The following is a 20,394-nucleotide window of genomic DNA, read 5'->3' as shown; positions in this document are numbered from 1 at the left end:
GAGCAGAGGTTGTGGCATTATTACTGATTATTGTATTATCTTCTTTACTTCCCCTTTTCATAGACTTTATTCTTTCTCTTGCTTTGCATGTATATTTGAGTGATTCTGTACCAGAGACAAATTCCTTGTGTGTCTCATCATCCCTTTTGGCAAAATAAAGTATTCAATTCAACTTCGTTTCTTTTTGTACGGGGATACAACCGTATTTCAAGATACATTATCAAAACGTTTTCCAGAATATCTGCTCTGGAATAGGAATTACCCTAAAACATTCTTTGCAAAATCAAAACATTCCTTCATCAGCTACAACGACATGGTCAGACTGCCTCATGTGTGGAAAGAGTTGCTGCTGGGCTAGGAGAACATTTTGTTCTCCAGATGTTCTGGATAACTCAACATTGGAGACAGTGATTGTTGTATATAGTTCCTTGTGTAGGTGTGTGTCCCCCCATGGCCCAGTTCATACCAGGGCATGCAGAGTCATGCTGAACCACCCAGGAGAAAACACACTCCTAAAACGCATAACATCTGATAGTGCATAACATACCATTCTGAGATGTGCCCTACCAATTGACGTCCAGGATTTGACCATATATAGACTGAGCAGTAGATTAGAAATTGTACTTTCACAGGCTGTTTTTACTCACATGCTATTGCTCCTCCTGCCTTTGTCCTATCTCAATAAAAGGGGCTCCCAGACCCCCAATCTGGGTCGTCGCTCCATCTCGAGAAAGTTCGTGTCCTGTCTTTTCTCAACATGGCCTCATGGACGAACCACGGGAACGTACAAGTGATGACGCGAGCACAGCAGCACCCTGCATTTCCTGGGTCACATAGAACAATTGACCAGTGGAAAAACTTGCCTCCAGAAGTTGTAAATGCTCCAACACTGGACATTTTTAAGAAGAGATTAGATAACCATTTGTCTGAAGTGGTGTAGGGTTTCCTGCCTAAGCAGGGGTTGGACTGAAGACCTCCAAGGTCCCTTCCAACTCTTGTTATTCTATTCTACATGAGAAAAGTATATTGAGTATATTGTATATTGAGTTCCCTCCCCTCTCGACATGTATGGTGTGCGACTGTTGTCTACTTTATTATTTGTATTTTTGTCTTTTATGTTCCCCTTTTTCCCCCTGAATTGTTCGCCGCCCTGAGTCCTCCCGGAGAAGGGCGGCATACAATAATAAAATACAAATACAAATACAAATCTGCCTTCTCCGGCCCTTACACCACTTTCTAAAGAGCATCCTGTTGTATGGCATTACTTGCAACAACTTTGTCACTTTGGATGTATGCTAATTGACATACATGAAATGACATTTCATTGCCTACAAGCTCTCAAAGGATCACTACCTCCAATATACACTACCTAAACATGACAAAATAAATAAATACCGAAGTATCTATTTACCCCCCACATATACGGTCTGGATGGAAGCATTACTGCTTTGGACAAGAAGGGCTGGGCAGAGTAGCAAAGGGTGGCAAAAAAGATCATTGGGAGTTCACTTCCTTCTCTTCGGGACATGGCATATATAGCAATAGCAGTAGACTTATATACCGCTTCATAGGCCTTTCAGGGCCTCTCTAAGCGGTTTACAGAGAGTCACGCATATTGCCCCCAACAATCTGGGTCCTCATTTTACCCACCTCGGAAGGATGGAAGGCTGAGTCAACCTGAGCCGGTGAGATTTGAACCGCTGACCTGCTGATCTAGCAGTAGCCTGCAGTGCTGCATTTAACCACTGCGCCACCTTGGCATATAAGTGACACTTGAGCAGAGGGCCACAGTATTGCCCAGGATGCCACCCATCCTCTTTATGACCTGTTTTCCTTGTTACCTTCTGGGAGGCCGGACTGATCTCAGAACATCTAGACTCAGTTTAATATCAACCTTGTGGACTCTCAAGTTTCTTCTTTCCGCAACGGATTCAGAATGGACAGTGTTATACATACTTTCTTTGAGGTCAGGCAACAGAATTTCATTTTAATGTGTACCAGTGTCCTCACAGTAAAACTCAAAACAATAAAGGTTACCTTAATCACTCCCAGCAGCACAACCATTGCTTATGACAGGATGATGATATGGTAATGGAAGAAGCGAGGTGCCAGGCTTAATTTGCATTGGCTTGCCAATAGCTCAACCATCATTTCAGAGGTTCTATTGGGCCCAAAACAAGAGTTGTAAGAAAATGGCTTAAAATGAATGGATTTAATGGTCATAATTTGAACCAGCACATCGGTATTGTTTATACAATATAATACAATACAATAGCAGAGTTGGGAGAGACCTTGGAGGTCTTCTAGTCCAACCCCCTGCCTAGGAAGGAAACCCTATACTGTTTCACACAAATGGCTATCCAACCTCTTCTTAAGACTTCCAGTGTTGGGGCATTCACAACCTCTGGAGGCAACTTCTGTTCCACTGATAATTTTTTCTGTCAGGAAATTTCACACTTCTAAGTTGCTTCTCTCCTTGATTAGTTTCCACCCGTTGTTCTGCCTTTAGATGCCTTGGAAAATAGTTTGACTCCCTCTTCTTTGTGGCAACCCCTGAGATATTGGAATGCTGCTATCCTGTCTTCCCTACTCCTTCTTTTCATTTAAACTAGACATACACAGTTCCTGCAACCGTCATGTTTTAACCCCAGACCCCTAATCATCTTTGTTGCTCTTCTCTGCACTCTTTCTAGTGTCTCCACATCTTTTCTACATCGTGGCGACCAAAACTGGATGCCGTATCCAGGTGTGGCCTTCCAAGGCCTTATAAAGTGGTATTAACCCTTCAGGTGATCTTGATTCTATCCCTCTGATGATGCAGCCTAGAACTGTGTTGGCTTTTTTGGCAGCTGCTGCCCACGGCTGGCTCCTATTGAAATGGTTCTCCACTAGGACTCCAAGATCCCTCTCACAGTTACTACTATTGAGCAAGGTACCACCTATACTGTACCTGCACATTTCATTTTTCTTGCCTAAATGTAGAACAGTGTTTTTCAACCTTTTTGTGCAAAGGCCACTTTTTTTCATGAAAAAATCACAAGGCACACCACCATTAGAAAATGTTAAAAAAATTTAACTCTGTGCCTATATTGACTATATATAAGTAATTCTCCCACGGCACACCTTACCCTATGTCACGGCCACTAGTGTGCCACGGCACAGTGGTTGAAAACACTGATGTAACCTTATTCTTTATACTATTGAATTTCAGTTATTAGATAGTGCCCAATATTCAAGTTTGTCAAGATCCTTCTGTATCTTCAGCCTGTCTTCTGGAGTGATGGCTATTCCTGCCAGCTTGGTGTCATCTGCAATTTGATGTGTTCCCCATTTATTCCCTCATCCAAATCATTGATGAAGAGTTGGAGAGTCCGGGCCTAAAACAGAGCCTTGGGGTACTCCACTGCATACTTCCCTCCATGAAGATGCAGTTCCATTGAGGACTACACGTTGAGTGCGGTTGGTCAGCCAGTTACGAATCCATCCTGGTGGTGATGTTGTCTAACCCACAATACCTTGGAATCAATGTGAAGTCCATCACCGGGAAGAGAAATTGCTAATATGACCACCCAGAATTGCAAGAAGGATCATTGGTTTTTGTAAATAGTGACTGTGAGGGAGAAACAGGGTGTGTTGGGCCACACAATATGATAAACTGCTAAATTCTATTCAGGAATTCTCTTCAGTATACGCGGGTTGAGATTCATCTATGTGTCACACCTGAGCATTTTATTTTATTCATTAAACAAATTTATATAGCTGCCCAACTCACATAGGTGACTTACAAATCCATCAGATAATAAATTCCACAAACTTCCTTTTTGATAACCAAAAAGGATTTCCTCCTTTAGACAAAAGGGATGAAGGCCATGTGTGCAACAAAGCCTAGTTTAATTTAAATTATTTGTGTCTGTAGTTTTGGAATCACCTGCTCTGGTTTCTTTCCAGCCACGTTACAAATAGTGAGACAATGCTTTTCTTTTCTTAATCTCAGTGTCCATTCATTCTCCTGAATGATGGTTCCCCTCACTACCATTTTGTGAATGGCGTCTGTGTGTCTCACCGTCTCTGATGGTCTCTGGGTGGGGAAATCCTGAGGGCATCCTAGGACAATGCCTACTCTTCGCCTTAACCGCACAAACGAAACCCCTCCACCAAATAAATAATAAAAAAAAACTTTTAATTATACTTTTAAAGACTTTTTTACAGTGCAAAATTGAAACCAGCTTTAATGTACTGTACCAAATACATTCAAACTCCATATTGAAAAGGCAGGCACCAATAATAGAGACCATCAGAATTAAGTGTTAGCTGGACAATAAAATAAACCTTATTTTAGGTTGTGACCCGACAAAAGCGCGAACGTCAAAAGCGCGCCGACAAAACCGCGGCGCTAAAACTGTGATGTCAAAAGCGCAGCCGACAACAGCACGCCGACAGAAGCGTGATTTAAGTTAAGGTACGGTTTAGGGTTAGGTTACAGCGCGCTTCTGTCGGCGCGCTGTCGGTGCTCATTTGTCGCACGGTTTTGTCGGCGCGGTTTTGTCCACCGCGGTTTAGTCAGGCGCGCTTTTGTCGTTCGCAGCATTTGTGGTGGAACCATTTTAGGTTGCTCTATGTGGTTTCCTTTCAGCCTTATTCCTCCCCACTCGCGTAAAAAGTCTATGTGGCATTGTTTTAGGTCAGGAGTCTCCAAACATGGCAACTTTAAGACTTGTGGACTCCCAGAATTGCCCAGCCACCGTAGCCAGATGGGGAATTCTGGAAGTTGAAGGCCGCAAGTTTTTAAAGTCGCCACGTTTGCACGAGCCCTTCGGCTTCCTGAGAAGTTCACAGCACTGCTCCCTACAGACAATTCGAATCAGAAACATATTAATTCATAGTACCGTTACATCAAAGAAAGATATCCAAAACAGTGTTTCTCAAGCTTGGCGAGGTTACCTTCGATTCCCAGAATCCCCAGCCAGCTGTGCTTTCTCCCCTATCTATGTCTGGGATGGGAGATCCACCCAGCGGGAAACTTGACATGCCCGAGAAATAATTGCCCTGGCTAAAGAAATGGAATGGAATCTCAGTTCAGTAGTTATGCTTGGAATAGCGCTAAATGTCCAGTAAGCTCACCAGGAAAAAGCACATCGGGTAAAGCATTTTTCACGATTCGGCTGCAAGGGGAGGGGGGGGAGAGGGGGCGGGCAACTGACCTCCAGCCCCTCTTCTCACGAGCCGTTTCATTTGGCAGAGAGCCTTGTACATCAACACTTAGAGGTAGCCCATCCTCACAATCTTGGTATTATCAGGAAAACAGGGGAGGTGGGAGGGGGGACAGCCTGGATCAGATTTACAGATTATTTTTCAGCAGCTCAAAGGAGGTTGGGGTTTTGGGGGGGGGGGCAGAGGGAGAGTGTTTCACTTTATGTTCAACCAAATTTACCCTATTTCTTGGCTATGGCACAACTGCTTTTGGGATAGAGCAGTGGTTCCCAAACTGGGCAACTTTAAGACTTGTGGACTTTAACTCCCAGAATTCTCCAGCCAGCTCTGCTCCACAAGTCTTAAAGTTGCCAAGTTTGGGAACCACTGCGATAGAGTTGCGAGGTCCTCTGTGGATTGGGAGGGGGTCTCTTCTGCCCACTTCCACCAAAGGCCATCAGCAACCCCCGGATACCTTCGTCCAGGCTGAGCTTGAAGCACCCATTCAAGCTGCTGATGTGGCACCTCTGGAGAAAATAAACGAAGAGCGAGAAATCTTAGGACCTCCGAAAGAAACTAAGCTGGGCCAAGCTAGGAAGGACTAAAAATTGTGCAGGCCCAGGGTAGCTTCTGCCGAGGGCTGGTTTGGGGACCATGAGATGTACACTTAAGAGGAACCACCACACCCCCCCAACAAATCCCCAGCCCTACAGGAATTGCCAACAGGCTCTCCTTCCCATCACCCTTTCCCAGTGTTTCTCACCCTCAGCCACTTTGAAATGGGTGGACTTCGACTCCCAGAATTCCTCAGCCAGCTGGGGGGTTGAAGCCCACCCGTCTCAAGGAGGTGGAGAAACTCTGCTTTAAGGGGAAAGAGAGGCCAACGTGCTTGAATTTGGGGAGGGGGTGGTTTCCATAGAAGAAAGTCTGGTGGAGTGGCTGGCAGGTAGCTTTGGCGTGCTGGCCCTCTGCTCCCCGACATACGTTTTGTCTACCTAAGGACAGGGGTTCCTGCCTAGAAGAGCTGAGGAATTCTGGGAGTTGAAGTCCGCAAATCTTAAATTGCTGGGTCTGTAAACCATTCACCTAGAAGGACCGTTCAAGGACTGGGCAACTTTAAAATACGCAGACTTCAACTCCCAGCATTCCCCAGGCAGCTTAAGGCCCCCTGTGTTTAAGTGTTTAGAGGTCCCTATGCAGCCCATGATTAGGCCAGCTATAAACCCTGTTTGATGTTAAGAAGCTGCTAGCTTGGAGAAAAGTAAGTGCAGAGAATAACACCTCACACTAGCATTGCTCCAAACCCCACCACCACCACCACCACCAAATACTTACTTTTTAAAGCAGGCGAGTTTACTTGCAGCCTAGGAACTGCAGCTTCTCCCTCTGCCTTATAAGGTCTCTGCAGCCGCATTTGGGGCAAAGAGCAGCTCGGGGGAAGAATCCCCCCCAAACCAGCACCAGCAAATCAGCAGTGGAAAAATGGTGGCCAGGCGGCAGGACGGAGTCCATCAACGCTGCTGGGGCCTGGGAGGTGGGACCCCTCCTTTCTCCTTGGTCTGCACCGGTTTTAGGCTGGATTTCGGAGCCCAGCTGGCTTAGTCCAATGCTCTGCGTTCAGAATTAGCCTTCTCCTCCCAAGAAAATCCGATCCCTTCCTTCCTTCCTTCCCTACCCCGTCCTCCCCGTTAATGAAATATTCATTCAGTGATTCAGTCCCACTTCCACAAAGATCAAAAATAGCATTATCCTCTTTTTTCTCCAGCCTTGCCTTTCAACTGAAGCCTCCCCCAAATAAACAACCATCCCACTTCTCTGTGTGCAGAGGGTACGGATGTGATGGACACAACAGGGATCTGATTATTATTTTGTCTACGCTCACATGGGAGAAACCCTGGAGAATAAGTGCACCTCTCTCTCCCTCTCCCTGGGTGGGGTTTAATCCCCCTCCCCAGGTTCTCTCTCTCTCTCACACACACACACACACACACGCACGCAGTTGGGCACCAGGACTGTACAGACAAGAAGGGCGCTTCCCTTCAATCACCATTGACACAATTAGAAACATATAAACAAAAATCCTACACTTCGGAGAGGGAAGATCAGAAAGACAGCTTCCAAGTTTATACAAAATAAGAGGAGGAAAATCTCTATGTACACATCACATTGAGTTCTGGAAGAAAGACTATAAAAATAACTCCGGGGGTTGGGGGGGTTGGTGCATCCCCTCCTCTCCAAATATTCGGTTAAAAAAAAAAAAAACACCTTTTCAGAAGCATCAGAAGGCGAAGGATTTTCTGGACTGCTTTCCAACACAGGGTCTCTGTGTGTGTGTGTGTTTATTGTGTGGCTGCACCCGGATGATCCTTTCCAAGCAGCAGGGAAAGTGAGGGGAAAGTGAGTCTCCCAATAATGCAGGAATTCTGGCAAAATACAAAAAAAATAAAAATCCAAATCCCCCTGGAGAAGAAAAAAAACCGGCTTCGCTTCAACCGACATCCTTAAAAAATAAAAATAAAAAGGGACACTAAGCGGTGCCAAGTTTAGTAGCCAGGAAGTCTTACGCCATTTTTCAGGACGCGCGGAGGTCCCGGGCTGACCCTGGGGGTTTGGGGGCAAAGTCGGTGGCAGGGATCGGCCAGTCGTGTCCTGCTTTCCGGCGATTCTTCCCAACCGTCCAGGGGGGGGGTCTCCGAAACCGAAGCCTCTCTCGCCCAGGCGCCCTACCAGTGCCGGGAGTCGACCAGCTCCGGCCGCAGGCTCAGCTTCTTCAGGGTCTCGTAGCCCACCACGATGACGATGGTAGAGGGGGTGGCCGAGATGATGCGAGCGGAAAGGCCCTTGGTGAGCCCCCAGGGACCCTCCTCAGCCATCAGCTGCTTGAAGGTCAGGATGATGGAGTTCTTGCCCCCCACCTGGAGGGAGGAAGGAACAGGACCCACTTCTGAGCCTCAGCAAGAGACAATCTTTGACCGACAACCGTCCAAAGTCGGAAACACAACCGAAAAAAACCCACCCAGGGCCGCTTCAGCATCCCCTTGGTCACGTGATCAAAACTGGGGCAACCGGCTCCTATTTATGACCGTCGCAGTGTCCCGGGGGAGTCACGGGATCCCCTGACTCCCTTTCCAGCAATCAGCGGAGAAGCCGGGATAACAACCCTGCGACTAACTTAACAACTGTTGGCAAGAAAGGTGGTAAAATGGGGACAAACTCACTTAGCAACGGTCTTGCTCAGCAACGGAAATTTGGGAGGGGGGGTCAATTGGGAACGTAAGCTGGGGACCCCCTCTGGGACGGTGCTTCTCGCTTGGAAGATGGGTGGAATCCCAGAGTCAAGAGTTCTGGAAGTTCACCATCTCCAGGTAGTCCAACAAGAAGCAGGTTGGAGAAAGGAGCGTGATTAACAGGGAGCCCCCACCCACCCACCCCCACCCCACCTGCCAAATGTCTTAGTGGCTTCCGGCCCCCAAGGCCAAAACCCCCCTTTGCCCGCAGGCCATAGGAGGCCGGGGGAGGGGAAGGCCAAGCCAGGACCTGCGTGGAGGGGGAAGGGAGGCACGCAAAGGCCTGTGGAGGTCGGAAGCCACTCAAGAGGGATCACCGCCCCCCAATCATTGGGGCGGGACAGTCTCCAGGCCTCCCCACAGAGCCCGAGTAGCTGCCGGCTCTCCTCGCGGGTGAGGAGCGGGCTCAGGCGAAAGAGGCACTTACCTGCACACGCGCCCGGATGACGTCCATGGGGTTGGTGAGGGTGGAAGCGGTGGCAGCCGCCATGGGGCCGGAGATGGCTTGGAGGAGCAGGTGGGGGCAGTCCTTGGGGCTCATGCTGGAGAGCTGTTCTGCAAACAGGCAGGGAAACCAGGTCAGGGGCTGAACAGCTGCTGAGGAGCCACGCTGGACGTATCCACCCAGGGAGCTGCTGGGCCTCCAGCGTTAAAAGGCTCTGGGCACCTGAGAAAATTGGGACCTCCCTCCCAGGTATGGTGAGGGTGCAGAACATTACTTGAGCTTGCAATAAATCCTTCGTGTTCATTTGAACTGCCCGTATTTTCTACCCTGGACAGTGATTGATCTGAGTAATCCTTGGGCAGGAGGCCTCTCTCTCACCTCTTCCTCCTCCCTGCAAACCCTGCCTCCTTCTAGCACTGATGAGGTTACCTAGTTTGGGTCATAAAATGTCTGCAAGAAAACAACCAAGCTCAGAGAGCACCTCACAGTCACAACCCAAACCCTGCTCCCTTCTAGCACTGATGAGGTTACCTACTCTGTTTTTCGGAGTATAAGACGCACTTTTCCCCCCACTAAAAGAGGATGAACATTTGGGTGCGTCTTATACACCGAATGTAGCCCCACCCACCCACCTGCCCCCACCCTTTGGCCTCTGCCTCCCAGCAATCTACCTCCTTGCAGAAAACTGGGGGAAATGGGGCTTGACGAGGCTGCAATAGGCTATAGGAATCCCTGCAGCCTGAAACAGCTGATGATTGGGAGAAAGTGAAAGTGAAACTGGCTGTTTGCTCCACCTGGCAAATTGCTGGGAGGCAGATTTGTTTTTTTCTTGTGCTAATCAGGCTGTTTGCTGCAAGGAGCTAAGTCAACAACTATAAAGGCCTCTAGAATGTTCAAAATGTTAGACTCATTTTTTTAAAGACTGCTTTACTATTGTTCTAAACAGCTTAACAAAATGAAGATGCTTTTTGAAAGGTGGCGCAGTGGTTAAATGCAGCACTGCAGGCTACTTCAGCTGACTGCAGTTCTGCAGTACGGCTGTTCAAATCTCACCAGCTCAAGGTTGACTCAGCCTTCCATCCTTCCGAGGTGGGTGAAATGAGGACCCGGATTGTTGTTGGGGGCAATATGCTGACTCTGTAAACCGCTTAGAGAGGGCTGAAAGCCCTATGAAGCGGTATATAAGTCTAACTGCTACTGCTATTGCTAAATAAATGCTTGATCTGAAGAGAGGCCCAGCGTTATTGTATCTTGTTTTAAATAGCAGAGAAAGCCACATCGATTTTAACAGCGTCTTATACAAGTGGAGTCTGAAATGTAACACTACACTGTATATTGTCTGTACTGTTTGTTGCAAGGAAGCAAATTACTGGGAGGCAGATATTTCCCCCTTGTTTTCCTCCTCAAAAGCTAGGTGTGTCTTATACTACGGAGCGTCTTATACTCTGAGAAATACGGTAGTCTGGGTCGTGAAACGCCTGCAGAAAAACCACCTACCTGCATAGAAGTGGTAGAAGGGCCACCAGGCGGCGCTGTTGGGAATGTAGGTCAGGAGGGAGGCCACGTAGCCCCTGTAGAAGCCCCTCAGCCCGTCGGCCTTGAAGATCTGGGCGATGATGTCCCGGGTCTGGCCGAACACGGGGAACCGGCTGCCCTGGTGGGCCTGCACGCGGAAGCGGCCCATGCTGTTGTCCATTCGCTGCATCATCAGGTGCTGGGAGACCACGTCAATGGGCACCGTGATGCTCTGGGCCACCAGGGAGGCCGAGCCGCCGGCCACCAGGGACTTGATGGTGTTGCTGCTGCTGTACTGGGAGACGTACTTGCGGGTCAGCTCATAGGTGGTCACATAGCACTGGCCGGAGATGAGGGTGAAGGTGTTGACCAGGAAGCCGCGGTAGAGCCCGGCCGCCCCTTCGGCCCGCAGGATCTTGACGAAGGCGTCGAAGGTCCCGTTGTAGAGGCTCTTCCCCAGCTGGACCTGCAGCCGCGTCCGTATGAGGGTGAACGGGTAGACGCTGATGCGGATCATCATCGTCATACACACCCCGAAGACGTAGAACTTCTTCTTGTCCAGGTCTTCCCACTCGATGATCTGGATGTTGCGCTTGTCCTCCATGGCTGGGGGGAGGGGGAGCGCCCTGGGGAAGAGCAAGGGGTCGTGTGTGTGTGAGTGTCAGATCCCTAAATGCGATACTGCCATTCAATTGAGAGCCGAGGTGGCGCAGTGGTTAAATGCAGCACTGCAGGCTACTTCAGCTGACTGCAGTTCGGCTGTTCAAATCTCACCGGCTCAGGGTTGACTCAGCCTTCCATTCTTCCAAGGTGGGTAAAATGAGGACCCGGATTGTTGTTGGGGGCAATATGCTGACTCTGTAAACCGCTTAGAGAGGGCTGAAAGCCCTATGAAGCGGTATATAAGTCTAACTGCTATTGCTATTGCTAATTGGGAGGAGGGGGGCATCGGAGTCAATTTATTGGCAGTGCCCGTGACAACTGATATTTTGCAACAGCTTTCCTCGCACCGGAAAGACTGAGACCCCATCACCTTTTGGGGAATGTTTATGATGGCCGTGTGGGATGTTTTACTTTAATGTCTAACGCAAGGTAGCCATGGGAATGTATGTTTATGTGGCTCTCAGGACAGTTGATAAAGGAAACATCTTCACACTTGTGTATTAGCTAGAATCTACATTCTAACAAAGAGGAGGGGTCACTATTACTTTAATTCTACTTGCATTGCCTAAAGGGATTCAGATGCTGCTTTGCCGCTAATGGCTTCCATTCTTCTTAATTAAGGGTTCTTTTTGAAATCATCCCTTTCGAGAGTCTTTGCTTTCTTAAGTTAGGAGAGAAGCCCTTACCATGAGCTTCTCAACTTGCCTGGGGTCTGTCCAAAGGCCTCTCAGACCCTCCAACCTGCGTCTGGTTGGGCTACTTGAGAGATGGTGGGAATTCCAGAATTCTGAATCTGGGAATCTGTGGCACCACAAGCAGGCCTGGATGGCGGGATGTAGCCTGGGTTCCTTGGGGGGGAGGGGAAGGGGGGGGACTGCACCCCAGAGGGCAAAGAGGCAGCGGAGCTTAGAAAGCCTGATGGGCAGGAAGAGGGTTACGATGGCTCTTCCCTAGTGATTCCCAGAGTGCATTCAGGGCAGGAGGGTCTCCAACTCCCAGAATTCCCCAGACCCCTGACCTAGAGCAGGGGTGTCAAACGGATGCGTCATGGGCAGGCAAGGTCCACCCAGCTCCCGCAAAGGGGAAAAACATGGCGGTGTGTCACATGACGCAAATGCTTGCTTTAGTTTTGCAAGTCTACAGGGCGAGGAAAGATAAAGGAAACTCCTTCTGCAAATAACTCAGCCAATGTAATAGAAGGCAGAAAGATTTCTCTGCCAATCCTAGGCAGGAGGGTTGGTGGAGGGTGCGATGGGGGGCATATTAATCTAATTTAATAATAATAAATGGGGAAAGGGAGAGTCAAAAGGGCCAAAAAGGGACTCTAAACCAGAAGTCTTCAAAGTTGGCAACTTTAAGACTTGCGGACTTTAACTCCCAGAATTCTCCAGCCAGCTCTGCTGGCTGGAGAATTCTGGGAGTTGAAGTCCGCAAGTCTTAAAGTTGCCAAGTTTGGGGACTCCTGCTCTAAACAGTGTATGTGCGTATACTGTTGATTTGTTTGTTTATTTATGGGTTCATAAACCCCAGAACTTAGGTTGATGCTAAGGGGAAAAACATGGCGCAAAGGGGAAAAACATGGCGGTATGTCACATGACACAAATGCTTGCTTTAGTTTTGCAAGTCTACAGGTGAGGAACAAGAAAGGAAACTCCTCCTAAGGAACTCCATGAGGGTCTCCCAGACTGCTCAAGCAGAGGCTAAGAGGCCACAAATCCACAGAGACCCCGGATTCTCAGGCTCTCAGAGAAGAAGGGGGGGCTCTCTTGGGGGGCTCTGAACGTGGTTGTTTCCTGGATTGACGTTTCATTACCCAAACGAGGTAACCTCATGGGTGCAAAACGATCCGGCTCCCAAGAGCCTCTCAACCCTCAACCCAAACCTTCTCCTCTATCAGAGGAGGGGTCGTCTCAATTAGAGATAGCCCCTTGCTTAATAAGGTTTAGGTTTATTCGATTTATATGCCGCCCTTCTCCCAAGGACTCAGGGAGGCCGTACAACATTGAAAGAAACACATAATTCAAAAGTTAAAAAGATGTGGAAGAGATGCGTAAAAGTCTATTTGTAACCAACTGATACACTTTCTATAGCATGTAAAGAAGGATGTTGTATTTGTTTTAAAGTAAAAAAAAATTAAAAAATTAAAAAAAAAAAGTTAAAAAGAAATTAAATAGGATATCCCAAACCCAATTAAAATTGACAATTAAATTAAAATTAAATTAATTAAAATTAACAGTGATCAATAATTTGTTTTGTTCAGGCCAGGCTGGCTTGCTGGAAAAGCCAACTTTTTAGGGCGTGTCAGAAGGACCGGAGGTCCGGGATTATACGAAGCTCCAGGGACAGCTCATTCCAGAGGGAAGGTGCTCCCACAGAGAAGGCTCTCCCCCTGGGGGGGTCACTAGCCGACAGTGTCTGGCCGACAGCACCCTGAGGAGGCCAACTCTGTGGGATCACACTGGACGGTGGGAGGCTACTGGTGGCAGTAGGTGGTCTCGCAGGTACCCTGGGCCTAAGCCACGGAGCGCTTTAAAGGTCATAATTAGTACCTTGAATGACCACATTTGGGACTGGCAACTCTGCCACAAAGAGGGAAATCACGTGAGCACGAATGTGCTTGCTGGCTGGGGAATTCTGGGAGCTGAAGCCCACCGATCTGAAAGGTGCCACGGTTGAGACGCAGGCAGCAGCTCCGTGGCCCATCCCAGAAGATGCCTTCGACACTCGGCGGAAGGCAAAGAGGCCTGAAAAACTACCGATCGGTTCAAGAGGCAGGAATGAACAGAACCCCTGAAGCCAACAATCTCCGATTGAGCCCTTCCTTAAACCGAGGCTCACCTTCAGTGAACATGCGGTGGGAGAAGATCTGGGGATTTCTGGTGGATCCAATTGATCTCCCTCATGCTGGCTTCCGATTCCTCGTCAACCTTGTAGATCCTTTCCCTTCAAGGCATCGCCTTCCTTCAAAAGAAGAGTGTAGATTGTATTTCAAGTGTTAAAGAGGAGCAGGGAAGACGCTCCTCAAAGTCTCATCCTGCTTCATAGCCTAACCCTTCCTAGCTGCTGGTACAGGATTACTAAACACACCAGACTTACAACAGTTCAGGCACCTGGCTAGAAAGCGGGAGGGGGTGAATTCTAGTCCCGCCTTAGCCATGAAATCGAGCTGGGAGAGTTCGGGCCAGTCTCCCCTCCTCAGCCCAACCCACCTCACAGGGTTGTTGTCGTGGAGAAGACAGGAGGAGGAAGGTATGTTGGATACACTGGCAGCCCTGAGTTATTATTATTATTATCCTTTTTTGCTTTTTTATAATGCCTAGCCCAGAGGGTCCAACTGCGGCAACTTTTAAGACTTGTGGACTTCAACTCCCAGAATTCCCCACTCAGCTCACAAGTCACCAAGGTTGGGCACTCCTGGATTAGCATCAACCTAAATTCTGGGGTTTATGAACCCACAAATAAACAAACAAATCAACAGTATATGCACATACACTGTTTAGAACAGGAATCCCCAAAGTTGGCAACTTTGAAGACTTCTGGTTTAAGAGTCTCTTTTTTGCCCTTTTGACTCTCCTCTCCCCAGTTTATTATTATTAAATTAGATTAATATGGCTCCAATCACACCCTCCACCAACCCTCCTGCCTAGGATTAGCAGAGAAATCTTTCTGCCTTCCATTACATTGGCTGAGTTATTTGCAGGAGGAGTTTCCTTTTATCGCTCCTCGCCCTGTAGACTTGCAAAACTAAAGCAAGCATTTGGGTCATGTGACACACCGCCATGTTTTTCCCCCTTTGCGGAGCTGGGTGGATGTTGCCTGCCCATGACGCATCCGTTTGACACCCCTGCTCTAGGTCAGGGGTCTGGGGAATTCTGGGAGTTGGAGACCCTCCTGCCCTGAATGCACTCTGGGAATCAATGGAAGAGCCATTGTAACCCTCTTCCTGCCCACCAGGCATTCTAAGCTCCGCTGCATCTTTGCCCTCTGGGGTGCAGTCCCCCCCCTTTCCCTCCCCCCCCCAAGGAACCCAGGCTACATCCCGCCATCCAGGCCTGCTTGTGGTGCCACAGATTCCCAGATTCAGAATTCTGGAAGTCCCACCATTAAGTTTTAAAGTTGCCAAGTTTTGGGATTCCTGCTCTAAATACAGTGTATGTGCATATACTGTTGATGTGTTTGTCAGGTGCTATCAGATAGATTAGATTTAGGATGGATTAGATAGAAAGATTAGGTAGATTTGATAGATTAGAGATTAGATTGGACTGAAATGTATAAGTCTGCGATGACAGGTGAGAGGGGTGATCCCATGGGTGCTCCTTCTATCTGTTTACATCTTTGTCCATTATGGATGAAGTATGTGTTGGTTAGGCGGTGGTTGGTCAGGTCCAGGATGTGTTTAAGGGGGTTGTGTTTGTTATGGATAGCTGTCAAGGCTTCTTTTATAGGCACTTGGGTGAAGAGGGATATAGCAATAGCAATTAGACTTATATACCGCTTCATAGGGCTTTCAGCCCTCTCTAAGCGGTTTACAGAGTCAGCATATCGCCCCCAACAACAATCCAGGTCCTCATTTTACCCACCTCGGAAGGATGGAAAGCTGAGTCAACCCTGAGCCGGTGAGATTTGAACAGCCGAACTGCAGAACTGCGGTCAGCTGAAGTAGCCTGCAGTGCTGCATTTAACCACTGCGGCACCTCGGCTCTATGACATCGAAGCTAACAAGTAGGTTGCCGAGTTGTAGGTTTTGCTTCTTTAGAACATTTTGAAACTAACGCTTTAGATAAATCTGAACACAAACCCAAACCCTGGCTTAGATATGTTGATAACACTTTTGTGATTTGGCCACACGGGAAAGAAAAACTGGACAACTTCCTCACACATCTCAACAGCCTAGACCCCAAAATACAATTCACCATGGAAATAGAAGCAAACAACCAACTTCCCTTTCTGGACGTCCTAATCTACAAAATAACCAATGGCTCCCTAGGACACACCATCTACCGGAAAAAAACACACACAACCGCTACTTAAACGCACAATCCCATCACCCCCCTGCACAGATCAACTCTGTAGCCAAGACCCTCATCTCCAGAACCAAATGCCTAGCTGACAAAGACCACCTTGAAACTGAATTACACACTCTCACAAACGTATTAATCTCCAACGGAGTCCAAAGAAAAACAATTACCAACCTAATCCAAAGGGAGACTCCTCCCAAGAACCGAGACACAGAACAGGACAACGGCATCGCCCTCCTCTCTCTATATATATATGTATATATATATATATATGCATATATATGTGTGTGTGTGTGTGTACGTACATGTGTGTACGTGTGTATGTATATGTGTGTGTACGTGGGTGGGTGGGCAGGCAGGCACATAGAGGATAACAGATAGAGAGTAAGATGATATAGATAAATAGACAGATAGATGGATGGATGGATGGATGGATGGATGGATGGATGGATGGATGGATAGATAGATAATTAGATTAGATGGATGGATAGACAGACAGGCATAAATAGAGACAGACAGACTACCATGCAAGAAAGTGGCTCTTTAGTTGGAAGTCAACACTTCTGCAAGTGGCTGGGTGCATTTGTAAGAACAAAAGGGACAAACCCCTAGAGGGGTGGGTGTCTTGAACCCGATCCACGGGTTTACACCCTGGGTCAGAGGAAACGTGTCACAGGGGCATTTCCACCAGTCCCTCCCTGGGAATTGATCTTTTCCTCATGGTGGTGGGGATGACTGGCCCCACCAGCGTCCACAAGGAGGATGAGGCGACTCAGGTGGATGAATCATTCAGGCCTGATGAACTCAAGCGATGGTTCTTCACCATACTAAGAGGTCTTACGAGGACAACCCGGAGCTGCCCAGAATCAATCACTGAGATGGCGGCTATAGAAATTGAATAAACAAACGAACAAAGAGGGAAGAGAAAGGGCCAAAAGTGAGCATTCACAGGGGTGGCAGGAGGGGGGGGGGGGGCGGTGTCCTGTCCTCTCCACTGGAACAGCTTGTTTCCCCTGGCAATAGGAGTTCCCCCACATCTTGAGGCTGTGAAAGTCAGGTTTTCCTCTTTGGGATCCAAGTGCTGCATTATTTATTTATGAAGAGCCGAGGTGGCACAGTGATTAGGGTGCAGTACTGCAGGCCACTTTAACTGACTGTGATCTGCAGTTCAGCGGTTCAAATCTCACCGGCTCAAGGTCGACTCAGCCTTCCATCCTTCCGAGGTGCGTGAAATGAGGATCCGGACTGTGGGGGCAAGTTGCTGACTCAATTTGCTAAAAAAATTGTAAACTGCTTAGAGAGGGCTGAAAGCCCTATGAAGCGGTATATAAGTCAAATAAATAAATAAATAAATAAATAAATATTTACACTTTCTTATTGAAAGTGTTTCTCTGCCTGTATATTATTAGTATATACTTTATTCATTATTCATTAACCACGAAACTCAGCCAACTGAACATGTTCAAAAACGCATCATAGATACCAGTGACTGGTGCTAATGGCCGATACGGTTTGCTACCAGCGTCCTAGGTATCAACCGAGGAACTTCTTAAAATATAAGATGTTCCGAGTAGCGCAGTTTTTTTGCAGTTCCGCTGGGGTTATATTGCAGGAAGCTGCCATTTGTGGATGAATCTTGTAAAATTCTTGGACAGGGTGCCAAGTGCCCCGATGACAATGGCGATCCCTGTGACGTGCTTCATCCGCAGCCGTGTTGTTGTTGTCGTTGTTATTATTATTATCCTTTTTGCTTTTGTATAATGCCTAGCCCAGGGGGGTCCAACTGCGGCAACTTTAAGACTTGTGGACTTCAACTCCCAGAATTTCCCACTCAGCTGACAAGTCACCAAGGTTGGGTACTCCTGGATTAGCATCAACCTAAGTTCTGGGGTTTATGAACCCACAAATAAACAAACAAATCAACAGTATACGCACATACACTGTTTAGAGCAGGAATCCCCAAACTTGGCAACTTTAAGACTTGTGGACTTCAACTCCCAGAATTCTCCAGCCAGCAGAGCTGGCAGAGCAGAGCTGGCTGGAGAATTCTGGGAGTTGAAGTCCACAAGTCTTAAAGTTGCCAACTTTGAAGACTTCTGGTTTAGAGTCCCTTTTTGGTCCTTTTGACTCTCCTTTCCCCATTTATTATTATTAAATTAGATTAATATGCCTCCCATCGCACCCTCCAGCCTAGGATTGGCAGAGAAATCTTTCTGCCTTCTATTTCCCCCATTACTTATTGGTTTATATAAGTATCAGATTTTAAATCATTATATTCTTTTCTGTGGGACATTGGGGGGGGGGGGGCGGCGTTGCATTCGTGAGCGATATCTCCTACTCGATTTACAACCGTCCATTTAGTGACTGTTCAAAGTGACAACAGCCTTGGGGGAAAAAAGGGAGGCTTTGGGGCCATATTTCACCCTTATGCCCGTCGATCTCACTGCCACGTGATCCCATGGGCAGCCGACTCGTACTTACGACGGTCACAGAGTCCTGCGATCGACTCGTACTTACGACGGTCACAGAGTCCTGCGACCCCCTGGCAAGCAAAGTCAAAGCCGGGAGGCCGGCGTTCGCGTTATTAACGGCCACAGAGATTCACTTAACAACTGTGGCGAGAGAGAGAGAGGGGGGGTCAAAGTTCACTTAACGACGGTCTCATTCAGCGACGGTCTCATTGTGGCTGGACGTGGAAAAAAACCGCCTCCATCGGGTTGGCTGAATATTTGAAGTGAATCCGAGCTATTCAGAGGCGGAATAAAGGCAGGAAACGAAGGGGGGGGGGTTTCTGGGAAGGGAGGCCCGGTTCCCTCGGCCTCCAGCCGAAGCACCGGAGGGGAAGCCGCCCAGCAAGTAGCCAACAGCCACTCCTGGGCCCGGAGACGCCGCGGCCTCGACGGGGCTGGTCCGCAGGAGGAAGCGCCGCTCCAACCGACCGTGCGGGGCTCCCCACGTGACGGCGGAGACACGTGTCGCCATCCGTGTCGAGGGTCTCGGGACTCCCCCCTCCGCCCTCGCCTCCGTCCCCCGACTCACCTGCCCGGAGGCTGCGTTCTCTTTCCGGGCCGGCCAGCGCTCCGGCTCATCAACCCTGATAGCCGCCGCCGCCACCTTCCTCTTCTTCCTCCTCCTCGCCGCCGCCACTCTAGATCGGGGCAACCGCGCTCCCGCCCGGCTTCCTGCTCGGCTGCCCTGGAGAAAGATGGCCGGCGGAAGGAGAGAGCGGCACTTCCGGCGCGCGGACGGCGTCACTGAAGGCGGTGGGGCGGGCGCTCCAGGCCCCGCGGGAGGGGAAGGGGGGGGGAAATGAGGGAGGTTCTTGCTCCCCCTCCTTGCTGGACTACCGCTCCCATCAGCCCCGACAGCCACATGGGAGGGAAACGTCGGCTCTGCTTTAAATTTCATACTTTCATCTGGTTTTAATTCTCTACACCAGTGTTTCTGAGAGTTGAATTCTGGGAGTTGAAGTCCACAGGACTTAAAAGTCACCAAGGTTCAGAAACATTAACACTGCTCTAGACCCAGCTTCATAAAGGCCCACCTGGGAGCCCCCCAACCTCCGTCGGCCACCAGACTACGAAACCGAGGCTGAAGCTTTGGAAAAAGTGCAGAGAAGAGCAATTAAGGGGATCAAAGCCCTTGGAGGCTAAACCTTATGGCTGCAGGATTTGGGCCTGGCCATTCTAAAGAGAAGAAGAATTAAGGATGACCTTGAGGCAGGGCATAAAGTGAAACAGAGTGAGACGAGACATGAAATGAAGCAAGAGAGAGAGAGGAGGAATGATTTTTAAGTCTTGTAGACGAACAGGAAGATTTAAGCGTCAAGCCTCAAATTCACCCCTGCCGCATGTTGAGTTAAAAGTTCAGTCAACCACCAAGACTTCAATGGAAACGCTTCTTTGCAAGTCAACTATCAGAAGGAAGCAAGATGTTTATCTGCTTCTTGCATAGTAACAATAGTTTATAGATTATAGCAGTGTTTTTCAACCACTGTGCCGCGGCACACTAGTGTGCCGTGACATAGTGTAAGGTGTGCCGTGGGAAAATTACTTTATATATAGTCAATATAGGCACAGAGTTAAATTTTTTAAACATTTTCTAATGGTGTTGTGCCTCGTGATTTTTTTCATGAAAAAAGTGTGCCTTTGCACAAAAAAGGTTGAAAAACACTGGATTATAGGACCGATTAACGCAGACGTAGTACATTTCCGTGCTTGGCTGCTTTTGAGGAACATAATAAGAACTTGCTTCTCCGTAAGGAGGTTGTTCAGAT

General features: G+C 48.3%; 1 protein-coding gene across 3 annotated transcripts; it reads right to left on the bottom strand.

Annotated features, from left to right (window-relative positions):
- Positions 1-4,939: 4,939 nt before the first annotated feature.
- SLC25A44 (solute carrier family 25 member 44) lies at positions 4,940-19,324 on the bottom strand. 3 transcript variants are annotated; one of them, XM_032234206.1, is made up of 5 exons: positions 19,158-19,324; positions 13,939-14,061; positions 10,420-11,063; positions 8,905-9,032; positions 4,940-8,105 (listed from the first exon to the last, which is right to left on the bottom strand). In XM_032234206.1, the coding sequence occupies exons 3-5, from the start codon at positions 11,039-11,041 to the stop codon at positions 7,914-7,916; spliced, it is 942 nt and encodes a 313-aa protein (XP_032090097.1). In that variant the 5' UTR covers positions 11,042-11,063; positions 13,939-14,061; positions 19,158-19,324; the 3' UTR covers positions 4,940-7,913. The 3 variants fall into 3 exon arrangements, with proteins under 3 accessions (XP_032090097.1, XP_032090096.1, XP_032090098.1); XM_032234205.1 differs by lacking the exon at positions 13,939-14,061; XM_032234207.1 differs by lacking the exon at positions 13,939-14,061 and having other exon boundaries at positions 7,968-8,105; positions 8,905-9,027.
- Positions 19,325-20,394: the final 1,070 nt, after the last annotated feature.

The sequence above is a fragment of the Thamnophis elegans genome, chromosome 17, assembly GCF_009769535.1.
Source record: "Thamnophis elegans isolate rThaEle1 chromosome 17, rThaEle1.pri, whole genome shotgun sequence".
NCBI classification, from domain to species: domain Eukaryota; kingdom Metazoa; phylum Chordata; class Lepidosauria; order Squamata; family Colubridae; genus Thamnophis; species Thamnophis elegans.
This window is presented reverse-complemented; position numbering and strand designations above follow the sequence as displayed.

Bases quoted from the DNA above. Each gene is read 5' to 3' on its own strand.
- SLC25A44 (XM_032234205.1), bottom strand. From the start codon at position 19,207: ATGAGCCGGAGCGCTGGCCGGCCCGGAAAGAGAACGCAGCCTCCGGGC. The intron at 11,064-19,157 runs GTGAGTCGGGGG...GCTCTTCCCCAG, and splicing joins AGAACGCAGCCTCCGGGCAG to GGCGCTCCCCCTCCCCCCAG. The intron at 8,106-8,904 runs GTAAGTGCCTCT...TCCTCCCTCCAG, and splicing joins TCATCCGGGCGCGTGTGCAG to GTGGGGGGCAAGAACTCCAT.